This window comes from Onychomys torridus, chromosome 18 (assembly GCF_903995425.1).
Source record: "Onychomys torridus chromosome 18, mOncTor1.1, whole genome shotgun sequence".
NCBI classification, from domain to species: domain Eukaryota; kingdom Metazoa; phylum Chordata; class Mammalia; order Rodentia; family Cricetidae; genus Onychomys; species Onychomys torridus.
The window spans coordinates 15,801,469-15,822,083 of NC_050460.1; the positions used below are offsets into that span (position 1 = coordinate 15,801,469).

At 38.7% G+C, this 20,615-nt stretch overlaps 1 protein-coding gene across 1 annotated transcript in view; it reads right to left on the bottom strand.

Moving 5' to 3' along the window:
- The window catches only part of Pkhd1 (PKHD1 ciliary IPT domain containing fibrocystin/polyductin), a 458,933-nt gene that overhangs the window by 250,565 nt on the left and 187,753 nt on the right, over nt 1-20,615 (bottom strand). The window contains exons 37-42 of the mRNA XM_036168402.1: nt 19,952-20,162; nt 19,405-19,562; nt 16,838-17,029; nt 13,380-13,505; nt 9,792-9,848; nt 8,461-8,591 (exon numbers count right to left, since the gene is read on the bottom strand). Coding sequence (XP_036024295.1) covers nt 8,461-8,591; nt 9,792-9,848; nt 13,380-13,505; nt 16,838-17,029; nt 19,405-19,562; nt 19,952-20,162 — 875 coding nt within the window. The remainder of the gene's footprint in view (nt 1-8,460; nt 8,592-9,791; nt 9,849-13,379; nt 13,506-16,837; nt 17,030-19,404; nt 19,563-19,951; nt 20,163-20,615) is intronic.

Consider the following 20,615-nt stretch of genomic DNA (forward strand, 5'->3'; position numbering starts at 1 on the left):
AGGGACTTCCCAAGACTCAGAGTCCAGCCCCCCAGCTCCTATCCGGCCAGCACTCTCATCTGGACCAGTGCTCCCATCTGGCCCAGAGCTTCCATCTGGACCAGAGAGAGGCTCCCTAAATCTGTTAGCTCTCTCTGGAGCAAGTACACTGATAAGACCAAGAATGAACCCAAGAGGAGATGGGCAGATGTCAAGGCAGAAGTACATACAACAAAATAAAGAGCAATACAGCATCATCAAAACCTAGCCCTTCTCCAACAGCTAGACCTGAACATCACAGAATGGAAGAAGAAGAAGAAAACAACCCTATAAGTAACATCATGAAGAGGATAGAGCCTTATATAGAAGAAATCAAAAATAAAGTAGAGGAACAAACAAACAAAAAATGGGAAGAATGCTATTAAAAACTAGAGGAAAGGACAATTAAAGCAGAAGAAAACAATAAATCCTTGAATGAAAATCATGAAAAAGCAAGGGAGACAATCCAATACCAGAAGAGGGAAATAGAAAAAATGAAGAAGACACTATCAGAAGGAATGTTGAAAATAGAAAATCTGAGTAAACAAAAAGGAACTTCAGAGGCAGTATAACCAACAGAATGCAAGAGATGGAAGAGAGGATCTCTGGTGTTGAAGATACGGTAGAAGAAATAGATTCATCAGTCAAAGAAAACACTAAAACCAACAGAGTCATGACCCAAAATGTCCAAGAAATTTGGGACACCATGAGAAGACCAAACCTATGAATAATAGGGATAGAGGAAGGAGAAGAATACCAACTCAAAGGCACAGAAAATATATTTAACAAGATCATAGGAGAAAACTTTGCCAACTTAAAGAAGGAAATGCCTGTGAAGATACAAGAAGCCTATAGAACACCAAACAGACTAGACCCCCCAAAAAAGTCCCCTCGCCACATAATAATTAAACAACTAAATGTACAGAATAAAGAAAGAATATTAAGGGCAGCAAAGGAAAAAGGCCAAGTGACTTATAAAGGCAAACCCATCAGAATAACACCCAATTTCTCAATGGAGACTTTGAAAGCCAGAAGGACCTGGACAGATATAATGCAGACACTAAGAGACCAGCCTAGACTAATATACCCAACAAAACGTTCAGTCATCATAGATGGAGAGAACAAGACCTTCTAAGACAAAACCGGATTTAAACAATACTTATCTATAAACCCAGCCCTACAGAAAGCACTATAAGGAAAATTCCAACCTAAGGAAGGCAGATACACCCATGAAAATACAGGCAATAGATAACACCACAGCAGTAAACACCAAAGAAGAGAAGTACACACACACACTATTACCAAAAAATAAAAATGACAACAGGAAAAAACAATCACTGGTAATTAATATCCCTTAATATCAATGGACTTAATTCACCTATAAAAAGACACAGACTAACAAAATGGATACGAAAACAGGACCCATCTTTCTGCTGAATACAAGAAACACACCTCCAATTCAAAGACAGACACCTCCTAAGAATAAAAGGCTGGGAAAAGACTTTCCAATCAAATGGTCTTAAGAAGCAAGCTGGTGTAGCCATCCTAATATCCAGCAAAATAGACTTCAAACTAAAATCAATCAAAAGAGAATATGAAGGACATTACATACTCATTGCAGGAAAGATCCACCAAGAGGAAGTTTCAATTCTGAACATTTATGCCCCAAACACAAGGGCAAAAACATATGTAAAAGAAACATTACTGAAGCTTAAATCACATATAGAACCCCACACATTAATAGTGGGAGACTTCAACACCCCACTTTCACCTCTGGACAGATTGGCCAAATTGAAACTTAACAGAGACATAATGGACTTAACTGATGTTACAGCTCAAGTGGACTTAATCGATATCTACAGAACATTCCACCCAAACAAAAAAAATATACCTTCTTCTCAGCACCTCATGGAACCTTCTCTAACACTGACAACATACTTGGCCACAAAGCAAATCTCAACAGATACAAAACAATTGGAATAACTTCCTGTGTTCTATCAGACCACCATGGTTTAAAGTTAGATTTCAACAACAAAATAAACTACAGAAATCCTACAATCTCATGGAAATTGAATAATGCTCAACTGAATCACCAATGGGTTGAGGAAGAAATAAAGAAAGAAATTAAAGACTTCCTAGACATCAATGAAAATGAATACACCACATATCCAAACTTATGGGATACTATGAAAGGAGTGTTAAGAGGGAAATTCATAGCACTGAATGCACACATAAAGAAGCTGGAGAAATCTCATGCTAGGGACTTGACAGCATACCTGAAAGCCCTTGAACAGGAAGAAGCAAAGTCTCCAGGACGAACAGACGCTTGGAAATTATCAAATTGAGAGCTGAAATCAATAAAATAGAAATAAAGAGAACAATACAAAGGATTAATGAAACAAAGAGTTGGTTCTTTGAGAAGATCAACAAGATAGACAAGCCCTTATTCAAACTAACCAAAAGACACAGAGAGAGCATCCAAATTAACAAAATCAGAAATGAAAAGGGGGACATAACAACAGACAATGAAAATCCAGAGAATCATCAGGTTCAAAAACCTCTGCTCCACAAAACTGGACAATTTAAAAGAAATGGATAATTTTCTGGACAGGTACCACATACCTAAGTTAAATCAAGACCAGATAAAAATTTTAAATAGTCCAATAACCCCTAAGGAAATAGAATCAGTCATAAAAACTCTCCCAACCAAAACACCCCTGGACCTAATGGTTTCACTGCAGAATCCTACCAGATCTTCAAAGAAGACTTAATACCAATACTCTTTAAATTGTTCCACACAATAGAAGCAGGAGGCATATTACCAAACTCCTTCTATGAGGCTACAATTACCCTGATTCCTAAACCAAACAAAGATGCAACAAAGAAAGAGAACTACAGACCAATCTCCCTCATGAACATTGATGCAAAAATGCTCAATAAAATTCTGGCAAACAGACTCCAAGAACACATCAAAACAATTATCCACCATGATCAAGAGGCTTCATCCCAGGGATGAAAGTGTGGTTCAACATATGAAAGTCCATCAATGTAATACACAATATAAATAAACTCAAAGAAAAAAACCACATGATCATCTCACTAGATGCAGAAAAGGCATTTGACAAAATCCAACACCCCTTCATGATAAAGGTCTTGGAGTGATCAGGAATACAGGGAACATAACTAAACATAATAAAGGCAATCTACAGCAAGCCAACAGCCAACATCAAATTAAATGGAGAGAAACTCAAAGCAATACCACTAAACTCAGGAACAAGGCAAGGCTGTGCCCTCTCCCCCTACTTATTCAATATAGTATTTGAAGTTCTAGCCAGAGCTATAAGACAACACAAGGAGATTAAGGGGATACAAAATGGAAAGGAAGAAGTCAAGCTCTCCCTATTTGCAGATGACATGATATGAGTAACCCCAAAAATTCAACCAAGGAACTGATACAGCTAATAAAAACCTTCAGCAACATAGCAGGATACAAGATCAACTCAAAAAAATCAGTAGCCCTCCTATATACAATAGACAAATAGGCTGAGAAGGAAATCAGAGATACATCACCCTTTACAATAGCCACAAATGATATAAAATACCTTGGGGTTACTCTAACTAAGCATGTGAAGGACCTGTATAACAAGAACTTTAAGTCCCTGAAAAAAGAAATTGAAGAAGATGTCAGAAAATGGAAAGACCTCCCATGCTCATGGATAGGCAGGATCAACAGTAAAAATGGTGATCTTACCAAAAGTAATCTACAGATTCAATGCAATCCCCATCAAATTATCAACACAATTCTTCACAGATCTGGAAAGAATAATACTCAACTTCATATAGAAAAACAAAAAACCCAGGATAGCCAAAAGAATCCTGTACAAAAAAAAAAAAACAACCTCTGGAGGCATCACAATCCCTGACCTCAAGCTCTACTATACAGCTACCATAATAAAAACAGCTTGGTACTGGCATAAAAACCAACATGTGGAACAATGGAATCGAATTGAAGACCCTGACATTAACCTGCACACCTATGAATATATAATTTTTGACAAAGAAGCCAAAAATGTACAATGGAAAAAGGAAAGCATCTTCAACAAATGGTGCTGGCATAACTAGATGTCAATGTGTAGAAGTCTGCAAATAGATCCATATCTGTCACCGTGCTCAAAACTTAAGTCCAAGTGGATCAAAGACCTCAACATACATCCAGTTACTCTGAACCTGGTAGAAGAGAAAGTAGGAAGTACTCTTGAACGCATTGGCATCAGAGATCACTTTCTAAATATAACACCAGTAGCACAGACACTGAGGGAAACAATCAATCAATGGGACCTGTTGAAACGGAGGAGCTTTTGTAGAGCAAAGGACACAGTCAGCAAGACAAAGCTACAGCCTACAAAATGGGAAAAGGTCTTCACCAACCCCACATCTCACAGAGGGCTGATATCCAGAATATATAAAGAACTCAAGAAATTAGACATCAAAATGCCCAACAGTCCAATTAAGAAATGGGCTATAGAACTAAACAGAGAATTCTCCACAGAGGAAGTTCAAATGGCTGAAAGACATTTCAGGAATTGCTCAACATCCCTAATTATCCGAGAATGCAAATCAAAATGACTCTGATATACCACCTTATACCTGTCTAAATGGCTAAGATCACAAACACAGAAGACAGCTTATGCTGGAGAGGATGTGGAGCAAGGGGAACTCTCCTCCACTGCTGGTGGGAATGCAAGCTTGTACAGCCACTTTGGAAATCAATATGACGCTTCCTTAGAAAATTGGGAATCCATCTCCCCCAAGACCCAGCTATAGCACTCTTGGGCATATACCCAAGGAATGCTCAATCATACCACAAGGGCATTTGCTCAGCTATGTTCATATCAGCATTGTTTGTAATAGCCAGAACCTGGAAACAACCTAGATGCCCTTCAACTGAAGAATGGATAAAGAAAATATTGTACATATACACAATGTAGTACTACTCAGCAGAGAAAAACAATGACATCATGAGGTTTGCAGGCAAATGGATGGATCTAGAAAAAATCATCCTGAGTGAGGTAACCCAGACTCAGAAGGACAAACACGGTATGTACTCACTCATAGGAGGATACTAGGTATAAAACAAAGATGACTAGACTGCTACACAACTCCAGGGAGGCTACCTAGAAAACGGGACCCTAGGAAAGTCCCAAGGATCACCCAATGACAGAGAAATGGATGAGTTCTACATGAACAACCTGGATGACAGTGGGAATAATGAAGGGCAAGATTTGAGGGAAAGAAAGCTTAGGGGAGCAAGAGATCCCAGCTGGATCAAGAACAGAAAGGGAGAATGAGGAATAACAGACCATGATAAATGAAGACCACATGAGACCAGGAATAGGCAGAGTGCTGGAGAGGTCCCCTGAAATCCACAATGATATATCTCTGTAATCTGCTGGCAATGGTCGAGAGAAAGCCTGATCTGACCTAGTTTGGTGATCAGATGGCCAAACACCCTAACAGTCGTCTTGGAACTCTCATCTAATAACTGATGGAAGTGGATGCAGAGATCCTCAGCCAGACCCTAGGTGGATCTCCAGGTGTCCAACTGTCGAGAAAGAGGAGGATCTGCAAGAGCGTGAATTGTTGAATCCAAGATTGCAAAAAGCACAGGGACAAATAGTCAAACGAATGGAAGCACATGAATTATGAACCAAAGGCTGTGGAGCCCCCAGCTGGATCAGGTCCTCTGGATAAGTGAGACCATTGAATAGCTTGATCTGTTTGGGAGGCATCCAGTCTGTGGGACCAGATTCTGTTCTTAGTGCATGAGCTGGCTGTTTGAAACCTTGGGCTTACACAGGGACACTGCTCAATCTGGAAGGTGGTGACAGCACCTGCCTGTACTGAATCTACCAGGTTTAAATGAATCCCCAGGGTGCCTTGATCCTGGAGGACATGGGAGTGGAGGGGAGGGGCTGGGGAAAGGTGGGGGTGGGTTCGGGAGGGGGGAGGACAGAGGAACCCATGGCTGATGTATAAAATTTAAAACATATAATAATAAAGAAAAAAAATTATTTATTAAAAAAAGACTCACTTTTCTTATAAAAGAAGTGCATCAGCAGTCAGATCATGTTATTGCCCAGCCCTTTCTCTCAATTCCAATTGGGTACTCTACAAAGGATTCATGAAGCAGCCACATACTTATGTAGGCTGCGGGAGCTTGCAGAGAAGGGTTTAAGGCAAGCAGGGGATAGTCTGTGGAAATCAATACTTTGTGGAAGTCAATGTGTTATGGACATTCAAGCAAGAGAAATTTCAGAGAGAAATGAACTGCCCAAGTAAAGCAGCTCCTTGAGGTGTATATCTGTAGTCACTTGCAGAAAAAGAGGGAGGGTTGACTTAACCCTTCAAGCAGCTCTTAAATATGTATTACCTATTGAGTCAGGAGAGCCAGAGAACTGATGTTGGGTCCTTTAAAACAGAATTACTGACAAAATTAATTCACAAACTAGAACAAATTCCCCTCAAATCAAATGGATGCCACCAACAGGCCTCTTCTTCCGTGGCCTCCCCTAAATAGGACTGTGCTCCAGTACCTCTGTAAATATGGGACACTCTGAAGCATTGGCATTGAACCATACCCCATTGTCTGAGAATAATCACTCCAGCAGGAGGGTATAGAAAGAGTGAGTTCATGAATATTATGTCAGATAAAAGGAATCTCTGTGAAAAATATTGAAGACTGGCTATTGATCCCAGAGGCATTGAGAGAAAACAGGCCTAGCACAGACAGCAGAAGCTAGGGCAATACATGGAGAGAGTACCACCAATGTGTTTGTAGAAAACAAGTCAATGTTTCACAAAGATAGCCATGCCCCTGTGGACTCCAATAGGACACTACAAAAGTTCTCATTGGTGGGGAGGCACACTGCTCAAGATTTGATTTTCAGAGAAATTGACTTTTATTTGATTCAGCTGTGGCCTGGGTAGGATGACAACAGAACAATTGCACATATGAAAACCAAAAAGAACCTCTGAAATCTGTTTGTACTACACAGAGTTGAAGGTGAGTAAGCTCTAAAGATGCTCACCTAGAGGTGAAGATGAATTCTCTATACTGTGACTAAGAAATTAATTCAAGATTCTGGGTTGAAACAAGTCAGGAATAACATAAAGCCACAAACCATTGTCCAAACTTAAAAATATTTTCCCCAACCACCAGGTCAAGGATTTCAAAGGCAGGCTCATATGCAGAGAGAGAGCAAGTATGCTTTCTAGGTTGAATGTCCACCCTGGAAGATTAAGCAACCTTCCTCAAGTCTAAGCAAGGGGCTTTGCTGAATTAATATTGTTACACCAGTGTAATGTATCCATTCTGATGTCATTCAATTCATATTGTTACACCAGCCTCACATGGATGAGCTGGGAAACCTTGATCGATTTTGTTAAGATGCCTCAATGAAGATGAGATTATACTACACAAGAAAGTTGAGCAAAACATGACTTTCTAGGCACAGAGCTGCCTTCCTAGCTGCTCAACAAGCCCTGCTGTGGCCAAAAAGTTAAACGCAACTTGTCTAGAGTTTGGTTTCTGATGATCCATGAAATTCTGCCTCCTTTTGTCTCTGGCCTATTATCCACCCCTATTAGGCACCTAAAATGGTGTGTAAGTGCTGTGCTGTGGGAAGAAACAATTAAGAGTGTAAGGAGTGTTGAGCAGAGGACCACACTTTTATTAGGGATTATTCAACTGATGGTAATTAGGAGCAGTTTGTCTTGTGTGTTCCTCAGAAATTGGGCATAAATATCATAATACTGTAGCAGTGGAGGATCTGTAGGGCCATGTATCTACAGAGGCTCAGAGTAGCATCCTGGGAAAGAGAGGGTCATGCTGGGGGTAAACCAAGAGCTAACATAACTAACAAGGGAGAAATTAAATGGTCTTCCACTGTTGCAGTATGACTCCTCACTCACAAACCTTTGGTTAATGATAAACAGAAAAAATAGAAAAAAAATATTTCACCATGTGGCTATAACCATTAAGTTGCACCAAATAATGGAATAAAAATTGAGATCATGCTCCTAAAACCATATGTCTCATATATTTCTTGATTCAATGTAAAACCCTCTTTTTGGCAAAAAAAATATGCCAAATTATTTAGTAAGTAATTGGCATCAGAACCAAGAGATCCAAAACAAGATATTTCCATTTGTCTTACCAGAAAATGATCAATATACAACTCATTACTTATGATACTAAATAGCTTTCATATGAATCCTGAAAACAATCATTAAATTGCTCAACTAACACAAAATCATAATCAAATTTCTTGATACTCATTCAAATGAACAACCCAAAATCAAATATCTGATGCTGCTATGAACTGTTGACGGGATATCCCCCACCATTCAGCTTAGACTCTCAAGTGAAAATGAAGCTCTTACCTCTACCACAATTGTGGGACTAAAAGAGTAGATGCCAGCTGGTGCCAACATTTCAGGACTGGACAGTCCCTCAGCCCCAGAAACACTGATGATCACATTGTTTCTTATTGTACTTCCCTGTTCACACCAGTCTAATTTGAAAAATAAATAAATCAAACACAGGGGATTCACAAACATTAAAATTTATATAATTCAGTATTCTTTGACTCTGTTAATATAAACTGTATTTCATATACATATATATTATGTATAACTATATTTTATAAATCATTAGATATTATAAAGATGGTATTAGCAATAGATCAATGGCTAGAGGAATAAACTATTCTGTAAAAAGACCAAAATTCAGTTCCCAGTACTCATATTGGGCAATTCACAGCCTCTTATAATTCCAGCATTGGGGTAATCTGACTCACTCTTCTGGATTTCATAGGCACCTGCACTCATGTGTATAAACCCACATATTGATGCATATATATCCATACAATTAAAATAATGTTTAAACATTATATTTCTTTGATGAGGATTGAGAAATGTTCTAATCTATGGGTATAGCAATAATTCATTGGGAATCATTTTAGTACTCTATCAATTTAGCAAGATAGTAGTAATGGGTTTGATGAGAAAAGTAGAAAAACACAGAAGTCTTCTCTAAGTTGAATAGGAAGGTATAGGAAAATTGAAAACAAAAATTGGAGGGATGAACATGTTTCAAAATATATTGCATGAAATTCTTAAAGAATTAATAAAATATGTATATTTAGAAAAAAATAGCATGCTTGCCACATGTTTTTAAATATTTTTATTTTATAATTAATTTAATTTTACATATCAGCCATAGATTCCCCTGTTCTCCCTCCTCCTGCCCTCCAGCCTTGCCCCCCAACCCACCCTCTATTCCAACCTCCTCCAAGGCAAGGTCTCCCATGAGGAGTCAGCAGAGCCTGGTACATTCAGTTGAGGCAGGTCCAAGTTCCTCCTCCCTGCACCAAGGCTGAGCAAAGTGTCTTAGCATAGGCCCTAGGTTCCAAAAAGCCAGGTCATGCACCAAGGACAGGTCCTGGTCCCACTGCCTGGGGGCCTCCTAAACAGTTCAACTGTCTCACTTATCCAGAGGGCCTAGTCCCATACCATGGGGGCTCCTCAGCTATTGGTTCATAGTTCATGTGTTTCCATTATTTTGGCTATTTGTTCCTGTGCTTTTTCTAATCATGGTCTCAATATCTCTTGCTCACTAAATTTACAATGAACACATCATGATAGCTGCCTATAAATTATGACAATTATACATGAACATGATAGATTCAAAATAAAATAAATTTATATATTACCATTTTTTCTTCCAGTAATAGTCTCACTAGTGCCAAACTTACTGTCCATATAGGTCCCTGAGAACAGAAGGATATATTACTTTGGCATATTTGATATCATTCAGGAAAGCAAGAGAAAAATAAAACATAATTTCTTTTTTTTTCTTTTTTTCTTTTTTCTTTTCTTTTTTTTTTTGGGGGGGGGTTTCAAGACAGGGTTTCTCTGTGCAGCTTTGCGCCTTTTCCTGGAACTCACTTGGTAGCTCAGGCTGCCCTCGAACTCACAGAGATCAGCCTGGCTCTGCCTCCTGAGTGCTGGGATTAAAGGCGTGTGCCACCACCGCCTGGCTAAAACATAATTTCTTGATTGGGTAATTTTTATCTATGAGTCAGAGAAAGAAATATATATTATATGGACTATGAGCCTTAGTATCTTAGATAACTTTAAAGAAAAATAATCACAGGAATAGTGTTTTTTTTTTTAAGCCAAAATCTCAATTGTTTGATTTTTACCAATAAAAACTCAGAAGCCAGATGCTGGTGTGAAAGTCTACTAGCTCAGAGAGGCAGAGAAAGCACCCAACTGGCCTTGCTCATCAGCTGACTTCCCAGAAGCCTCCTTGCCTTTCCTATGCTGTAGTTGGTATTTTCTTTGGACCACCAATAAGCTCCCAAATAAAGACACGGATACTTAATATTAATTATGAATGTTTGGCCTTAGCTTAGGCTTGTCTCACTAGCTCTTTTAACTTGATTTAACCTGTCTCTATTCATGTTTGCCTCAGAGCTTTTTACCTTTCTTTCATTCTGTATTTCCTGCTTTCCTGCTTCCTCAGTGGCTGGCTGGCTGGATCCTGGCATCTCTTTTTCTTTCTTCCCCTGAGCCTAAGTTTCTCCTGCTGCTTACTCTCCCTGCCTGGAAGTCTTGCCTATACCTCCTCCCTCAATATGGTCTATTCAGGTTTATATTAGAACAATCAGGTGCCTTAGGCAGGCAAGGTAAAAGAGCAACACATCTTTACATAATTAAACAAATGCAGTACATCTTTACACAGTTAACCAAATATTGTGCAAAATAAGCAAATGTAACCCATCTTTGCATAGTTAAACAAATATTCTATAACACTACACCTTCTCAAAAAAAAAAAAGAACCTCCTCAAACTGCATGTCCTTCCCTTCTACTTCCTGTACTTCTTTCTCTCTATCCATCCTCCTGACTCCCTCTGACTCTAATTTTCTATTAATGATCCTGTGTTCACTTCCTGTCAACTGGTTGCTCACTCTACCTCTTGACCTATGATTGACTTTATTTAATCCTGTTTGCAATATTCAAGCAGAAAGTTCTTGGATTAAAGATGTTTGCTAGGGCTGAGGCAGACCATAACTAGAAATAGACTTTTCCAGTAAATAACACGATTTCAGGGCTCATAGCTTGTTCAAATATCCTGCAACAGAATAGACCTATTTTAATTCTTAGATGAAGTCAAAGCAAATAATAGTTCCATTGTTCAAACCAGATAGAGGGCCCTGGTTAAACTCAGTGGTTCTCTCTCTCTCTCTCTGTCTCTCTCTCTCTCTGTCTCTGTCTGTCTGTCTCTCTCTGTCTCTGTCTGTCTGTCTCTCTTCTCTGTCTGTCTGTCTGTCTGTCTGTCTGTCTGTCTCTCTCTCTCTCTCTCTCTCTCTCTCTCTCTCACACACACACACACACACACACACACACACACACACACACACACCACAAACGTGAGAAAGAGACTTGGATGGTAGGAAACAGGAAACGTTAATGAGATGGGGGAAATAGAAACAACCAGATAGTCTTAAATATGTGCATAGAACTGTCAATCAATAATTTAATAAAAATATAATTATGAAAAGCCACATGGCCTGTGTCCAACCTGGTTCTCAAATTATATGGACTGCTTTTCCAAGAAGAGCAGACATGCTCTGAAGGAACATGCTGGACAGGATGAGACGGTCACACCCACAATGAGAATGGAATAGAAAAGTATGGAATGTCCCAATCATGTTACATAAAAAGATATTATTCATTTAGGTCAGATCAATAGTGTGTAGACAGTGCCACAGAACCCCTCATTGCTAGGACTTTATTTTATCTGAGATTCCCATGTCATTTAATGGATCTGAATTTGTGACTGCTTTAGGTATGACAGAGAACTTTATAGTGAATTAAATATTTTAATTCCCTTGATTACAATAAAAAGGATGTCAAGAGCCAATGATCCACAATAACAAGGCTGGATTTCTCCTACAGGTTTTTTATTGCTTATTCAGTATCATTTTATGCTAAAATCATATTGTTAGTATGCCATCCAAAATCTCTGCTTGCAGTCATAGATTTTCACAGAGAAAAGAAAGAACAGAGTCAACCCTGCATCTGTTGGCTTGACTTCTGTGGCCACCTTTTTCTAGTCAAAAGATTTTGTACACCTGATGACCTCATGTATCTGCTTCTTGTCTTCAAACTGGAGTTTGTTTTTAAGTGAGTTTATAAGATCCATAGTCCCTCATGAAACAACATCTCTTCTGGAATTAGGACCTTTTCAGCCTTTTATATCAAAAGATTTTTCTTAAATTAAACATATACTTTCCCCTGAATCACATCACAGGGCTCATTTAAAAATAAAACACTAACAATCATAGTTATATTCTTACGTTCAGCATGAAGCTATGGTTTGCTTTTATATTCTGACAAAACCAAAGACTGCTTATCAGTTGATTTGTTTAATCTAACTGGCCTCTGATGAACTATTGAATGCAAGAAGACAGTGTCACAAAACCTGGTGGTAAAACAAGGCGAATCAGAATGTGACATAGAGTTCTAAGTTGAGAAGTTCTAGCCCGCATGTGTAGGGAAGAAAGAATGTTCCAAGAGAGCAGCTGTCATGAATGCAGAGAAACAATTTATGCAAAAGCCATGTGGCAGAAGAAAGGCTGGTCTTTGAAAAGAATGAAATAAAGTAGCTCAGACATCAAGACAGTACAGAGGAAGAAATGAATAGGACCAGGTTGAGTTTACGGAAATCAGTTGGGGTGGAAATCACTAACAGGGCACTCTTCAGCCCATCCAAAACCTCTGGATTGTTTTCTGGGAGTGATGTGATGGCAACTGAGACTTCTAATTATCTAAGGATAATATTGATATTTGGTCATGAACTTAAAGGGAGAAAGGTAGAAACTAGTGAGCAGTCTGCCAGTTCAGAAACTGCAGCCCCAGCCTACCACAGAAACACTTATGCACAAATTCAATTTTTAAATCTTTAGCCAACATCAAGCCTGAGCATCTGAGACTGTGTGTGGACTTAGAATTATGGGAAAATTTGTGGCAGTAGATTTTAAAACCTCCCATTAGACATTTATTAACCTGAGTTCAACTTTCAAGTGATTTGCTTCCTTTTTATACAGTTTACTAAGTCACTCAGTGGTGATTAAATTTATATTTGGGATTTTAAGCTATGTCCGATTAGGTAATGCTCAGAAAAATAATGATATTGTAAGTTTGGAATTCAACAATGTTGGAGAATGATTTATGAAAGACTGCCCATCCTACCCAAGAATGCATACATTATTAACCAAGCAAAGGTACTTACCCACCAGCAGGGCATGGCCTACAATCTTGTAGAATATATTACTGTCTACCCTCAGGCCCCAGGTCCTGTGCATGCTAAGGCCTCTGCTGAAGGAGCCCCATACTGAACAGCTCTGAATATAAGAACCTGAATGGGAAAGAAGATGGTGAACATTTTACTCATACATCAGAGTCTTCTCAGATTCTGTTGACCATATCCAAACAAAATGCACCATGACCAGAAAATATTTCTCCACAAAAATATGAAACTCTATCATTTGGAAAAAACAAACAAATAAAGAAATTGGGCAACTAAGGCCACTAGATCTTGAACAGAAAGCTAATTGAAATTCAAGACACAAGTGCTAGAAAGTGTTATCCATCTAAGAAAGAGAAAGTGGCCAAGCCACAAAGCCACATGTCTATCAAGAATTCTACCTATTCAATGTCCTTTGTCACAACATAGTAGAGCAGCCATCAAGGTCTTATATGATTTAACAGGGATTTTTTAAAACTATACTTGCATATAAATTTGTAGCCATTGTTTCTTGGGCTATAAATTAATGTTCATACCTTGTCAGCTGTTCTAGTTTAGTTTCTATGTCTGTGAAAAATACTAGGGCCACAAGGAAATTGAGTATGAAAGGATTTATATTCCATTCTACAGTTTACAGTCTATCACTGAGCAAGCCAAGGCAGAAACCTGAAGCAAAAACTACCAAGAAACACCACTTACTCACTCAATCTCCCACTGGACATGCTCGGCTAATGTTTTTATACACTCGGGCCCATTTGTCCAGGGACAGTACTAGACACAGAGGGCTGGGCCATGATTGACAGAAATGCTAACCTGTGCTGCACAACTGTAGCTGCTAGCAAACATTTATGTGTTGATGGGCCCAAGACACAAACCATTATTTGGGGTAAATACGGAGATGGTGATATTGAGGCTGAGTAATTACTTTCCTAAATGTCAGTTTATTTAAGCATAGTTGAACCAGGTATTTTCATAAACCTGGTTCTCAGGTCAATTTTGGGTACTGCCAATAATTTGGATTATGAATACCAGGCCAGCTTGGACCAAAACTCTTATTGCTGATGCCATGGTTAATCTTGGTTGTCTACATGACACACCTGGAAAAAGGAGAGCCTTACCTGAAGTGTTGCCTCCACTAGATTGACCTGTGAATTTGTTTGCAGGCATTGTCTTGATTGCTTCTGACTGTTCTACAGTGAATACTGCCATTTATTGGAGGCAGGTGATATATTGTTGCTTTCTCTTATTCTTCTTTGAAAGACTATATACACATGTGTATGGTATGCATGCACACACTTACGTACACATACATAAAACAGAACCTCATATAGGCATGTTGAAAACTAAAGAAGTGTGTTCTGCTATACACATAGAAATAGGGTATATCTGGCCAGGCAGTGGTGGTGCACACCTTTAATCCTAGCACTTAGGAAGTACAGGCAGTCATATCTCTGAGTTCGAAAACAGCTGGGTCTACAGAGTGTGTTCCAGGCCAGTCAGGCCTACCCAGAGAAACCCTGCCCTGAAGAAGAAGAAGAAGAAGAAGAAGGAGAAGGAGAAGGAGGAGGAGGAGGAGGAGGAGGAGGAGGAGGAGGAGGAGGAGGAGGAGGAGGAAAAGAAGGAGAAGAAGGAGAAGAAGGAGAAGAAGAGGAGGAGGAGGAGGAGGAGGAGGAGGAGGAAGAGGGAGAAATAGGGCATTTCTAGGAACTAAGTTCTGAATTATATTTATAATCTTGTTTATTTTTCTTACCTTTAAACCAACAAAATTTTAAAGTTATCATTCTTAGCATAGGTTTCTTTAAAAATAAGCCTATTTTTGCTATGTACAGTTTCTTCCTCTTTTAACTTTATAATAACAGGTACATAAACTGTTTTAAAAATAATCCATGAAAGTAGAAGGAAGGCTTGGAGGAAGAGTCGACAAATGGGGTGATAGACTATGATAGCAGCAGGTTGAAGATGATCAAAGTACATTATATGCATGAATGAGATGTCATAAAGAAACTCAGTGTGCACAATTAGTAAATTTGAATAAAAATAAAATATAGTCTATGTCAGTCAAGATATATTAGTTAACTTTATAATCCCATTATGATTTTTATCAAATGAGAACTATGTAATTGGTACAATATCTTTCTAAGATAAATCACTTGAGCTCTTAAATAATCTAAAATAGAAAACCATGGTTAAAATATTTTGGCTTATAGTTAACACTGAATGCATTTTGTTGATAATATAAAAAGTAGCAAAAACTAAATCATTTGCTTTGGAAATACCAGTTTGTGCTTCATTTTTCTTCTCAAGAAAAAATAATTATTAGAAGTTTTAAGTATTTCCTTTCAAAAGAGGAACAATAAAACACTCCTAGAATTACTTTAAGCAGAACCAAAATTTTTTTCTCTCATATATTTTATTTGTGTTCCTTCTGGACTTTTAAATGTTCATTATACTTTTGAGTAGGTTTAAACCCTCATGTCTATTTTTGAAAATAATTATTCAGGGATTATCGTGCTGTTGGCCAAAGAAAGCTTTGTAGAATATTTAACTAATTTGGGAAGTAAAAAGTAATATAGAAAATACAGATCAGTATAATACCAATTTTCCTCTGTTTTAAAAAATAATTCAGAACATGCATATTCAATAGTATGTGTGTTTGTGTGTGAGAGACCTTACAAATGCTAAACTGCACAATATCTATATCCACAGTCCCTTGATATATTATATGTCTTAGGAAAATTACAAGAAATTAACCTTAAAATCATACTGTATCTGTTAACTTGCATATTTGTAAATCTAAAAGAGAGTGACTACAGGAAACTAAAAATGAGTGATTAAGTTAGAATTCTGATTTTTAGAGTGACATTTTGAGGATACTGTTGTTGTAGTGTGGTGACCCAGGTTAAAAGCTCTAAGAACCATCTTCCCTTCTATGTATTCTATTGGAGGAGGGTTGCTTTTGTTTTATTAATATATATATATTTAGTATAATGAGTCTTCATTTCAAGGTAAGGTATAAGTGTTTGGTCTGTTCGTCAGTACTGTAAAATCTGTATTTATGCAAAGCTTTATGTTGATTATAGAGAGAAATCTCTAGTTTCTTATAAGAATACAAATTAACACCTATAAATTAACTCATTAATAATCACTTCTTTCAGAAACACAGTCTGAGGTTTTTTCCCAACTCTGAATCTCTATCAAAACGTCACTCCATCAGAACATACTTGCACCTGAACCACTAGAACTTCCTCACATGTGCAAGTTGTTCTGGTGAGTGAGTGTCTATCTGAATTTAGTAAGCTCCATGTATGATTAATTCAGGTTTGAAAAGTATATATCTAACCTGTAAACATGTATCTCTGAATTTGTCAGTCCCACATATCACCATCATGTGGTACCTTCAAATAGAAGAAGAAAACCTGGAAGGCCAAGGTGTGGTCCCTTACCTCTCATAGTTCCCACCAGGGTGAGTGAGCTCAGGTGCTTATGGAAGGCCTGCCCCAGGTCTTGAAACTGAACGCCCTTCAGCTTGACCAAGCTGGGCTCCTCTGGGAAGGACTGAATGATTACTCTGGCCCCCAGATCTCTGGCTCCCAGCACCTTTTCACTCTTAGAGTACAAACAGTTCTTTAGGTTACCTGAAACACACAATGATGTCCAGAGGAAACTTTAAACATGCTTCTAGACAAATCTCTGTTTGCGAGGCTCTGTGGCTACTAAGGACAAGCCATCCAACAGTCTTCTTTCATTGTTCCTGTGGACTCTTTAAATAGATCAAATAACTAGGAAATGATATTTCCCCTTGCTCTCTTATTTCTGGAAATACCCCCTACACACACACACACACACACACACACACACACACACACACACACACACAATCACCTTAATTCATATCATAAAGGGGCAGATTAGAGCCCCCAGCTCAATTATACCAATTATAGTGGTATTGATTTAAACACAAAAAGATAGCCTATAGGAAAGGTGAAATAAAATGGCTTTTTCATATTTGGTAATTCTTGTGGACATTGAGTACTGAATCATACCATAGTGCTTATAGGCTTAAAGTACCCAATGGGGTTTCCCTTCAATATGCTGTTGTGTGTTGGGGGATTTAGCAAAAATATCTCCAGTGACAGGACAGAGGGCTCCAGAAAACTTACTGAGAGTTGCTACAAATCTGTTTCCCCAGCTATCTTCGTACTAAGGACAGAAAAGTGACCTGTGCTGAATGCAAACTGCCATTGCTACAGTGTTGAGAAACCAGCACTCAGAATATTCTCTGCTGACATGTGACATTTGATAATGGAAAAGAATCTCAAAATGGAAAGGTCACCTTTGGAATTGATTCAGTATCAGCCATGTTACTTTGGAGTCCACAGAAAGAAGAAACAAAGTCAACTTCATTCAGACATACTTATTGTTCCAGCTTGCTTTATTTTGCTGTAATAAGCCCATGACCAAAAGCAATTTAAGAAAAGATTATTTCATTTTACATTTCCTGGCCACAGTCCATCTTTAAGGAAAATCAAGGCAGGCACTCAAGCAACTCAAGCAGAGACCACAGAAGAACACAGATTACCAGCTTGTTTTCTGGTTCATGTTCAGGTAGCCTTCCTATACAGCCCAGACTTGTTCACCTAGGGATGGTGCTGCCCATGGTAAGCTAAGCTTTCCCATGTCAATCTTCAATCAAGACAGTCTCTCACCAACATCGCCAAAGATCGATCTAATATTGGTAGTTCCTTAAACAAGGCTACCTCTTCCCAAGTGGCTGAAGGGTCTGTCCAACTGACAACAAACACTAACCAGCACAACTACATGGTTTTCTGTATTGTATTGCTGCACTCAGGTTAATATCAATAACCAACAAAAGAGGTGGTGAATTGCAGACCTTAATCTTTCACGGAATTGTCCTATAAGCAGGAGATGAAGATATGCTATATGTGTATATGTTTTAGCACAATTATGATCCCAATTTGGCAGAACTGGGAAGGTGGCAGTCAATTAGCCCTAACCTAATTTTATCCAATTTTTTTTTTCGTTTTACCAAATTACGTATTTGTCAGTTGATGACTTTAAGTGGAAAGGAATAAAATCATGCTCATTGTCCACTGTTAACAACCACTTACATCACAGCACAGTGAACTGCAGCTCTATGTACATATCTCTGAAATCTTTAACTCTAGCCTTGATATTTCTATTAAGGTCCAGACACTGTCAGACATCTCTGCTCAATTTCTGGCCTGCCCTCTCAGTTTCACCATGTACAAAATTAAACTCATGTTTACCACTACCATCCTACCCCAAAACCTTCTCCTCTTCCCAACACAGTAAAAGCCTCATCATCCATCCACAGCTCATGCCTGGAAGTCATCCTTGACACCCACACCATCCTGGACCAAAGTTGACAAATGATATCTTCACAGCATGTGAAAGCCTCATAATCTAGAGCCTGGGAAACCAAAACATAACCTCCTAAACTAACCATCCCTGAAATAGATGTTTAATAGGCACATCAGTGTGATTCAGTGCCTGCTATTCTACCAGAAGATGAATTTGCTCCATTACCCCTTTACCTAGAGTATGTGGTAGGTCACTCAGAAAACAAACTCCCAAAGGAGAGGAGGAGCAAATCTAATCAATAAGGATGAACTGCTCAAGCCTTTGATTCTGGAATCATAGTTTTCTTGAGAATCTTAGGAGATGCCTGGGATTAATGAAATCATTAAGCATCCCAGCTGTCCTGGTTTAATTCATTAACACAAGTTTTCCTGGATCAAATTATTAAATCATCTCTGTTGCCTTTTGTCTATTTCTTTTGCCTGTAAGTAGAGAAAGGGATGAAATGACAAGTTACCAAAAGGATTCTGAAAATTATGTAAGAATACAAACACTCAAAGACTAACAGTGTGTTCTAATGAAGAAGACCAACCAACGGCCCCACCTCATATTGTTAGGCAGTGAGAACACTCATTCACTCTCTGGGTTTTCCATCAAACTGCATTTCTACCTTTAGCAGCATTGTCCTCCTGGCAGGAATGGAGGTGCTTTACCCTCTCAAGAGTGATATTTCCTTGGATGATAATGTTCCTGCTGAGAAGAGCCACAGTAGCCTTCAAAATATGATTCTTTCCAGCTACCCAGTTCTCTGTGAAGTTGTAAGAATATCTGACAAAAACAAGAGAGGAAGATGCACTTGAGACCATGATTCTATGTCTTATTAGGAATAGTAAATAGATTCTTCTTTGGGGAGTGTCTCTTTCTTTAGACATTCAAATACCTGTGAATGTGCATATTTACACCTGTAAAAATGTATCTATCATAGCATTGGGAATTATGTACTAACCACTTGCTAAGGCAGAAATTCTAGGTTCCCACTAGAGAAAGTATTCAAGAAATTTTCACTTCATAACATTTATGCTTTATTCTTTTCCTTTCCAGATGTCCAGCATTATTTAATGCTAATGGATCTCATCAAGAGATAAATGTCCAGAGCCCAGTATGTGTAAGACCTCATCTTCCTCCATGTGAACCTATCCAAGCTGAAATCTGAGTACCTCAAGGGCTTCCTGAGATGGAGATCTGTATTGTGCACAGTTTCCACAACAACAACCTCTTCCATTGGTCCAGCACCTTCAACACTCATTCCACTGATGATGACAGCCTCATCCCCTGGGTACCAGTCCACAGCTTCCTCCAGAACCAACGTTGTGTCTCCTGCACATGCAGGTGCTCCAAGGTAGGTGACAGTAACTTCTGGAACCGAACCTGAAATCAAGAGAAAACTCGTTTAGATACTTTAGTTGTTAACAAGGATATAAGAGGGACTCTTAAAAACAGCCAAAGACAGTGCAGCGAAGTGGAAAACCTCAGAGCTGCCACTAGATAAAATTTACATGTGACCTAGTCTTAACAGAGAAACATATCTAGGTGGGCTTCAGTTTTCTCAGTTACACCAAGAAGTAGATAAACTTCCAGCATGGAATTTAGGATGGTTTAATGAGATGCTAGTCAATGAAATATCCAGTGCAAACCTTCTTGTGTAAGAGACGTTGGCAAAAACTAGTGGAAACACATGAACTATGAACCAATGGCTGAGGAGCCTCCATGGTATGGGACTAGGCCCTCTGGATAAGTGAGATAGCTGATTAGCTTGAACTGTTTACAAGACCCCCAGGCAGTGGGACCAGGACCTGTCCTTGGTGCATGACCTGGCTTTTT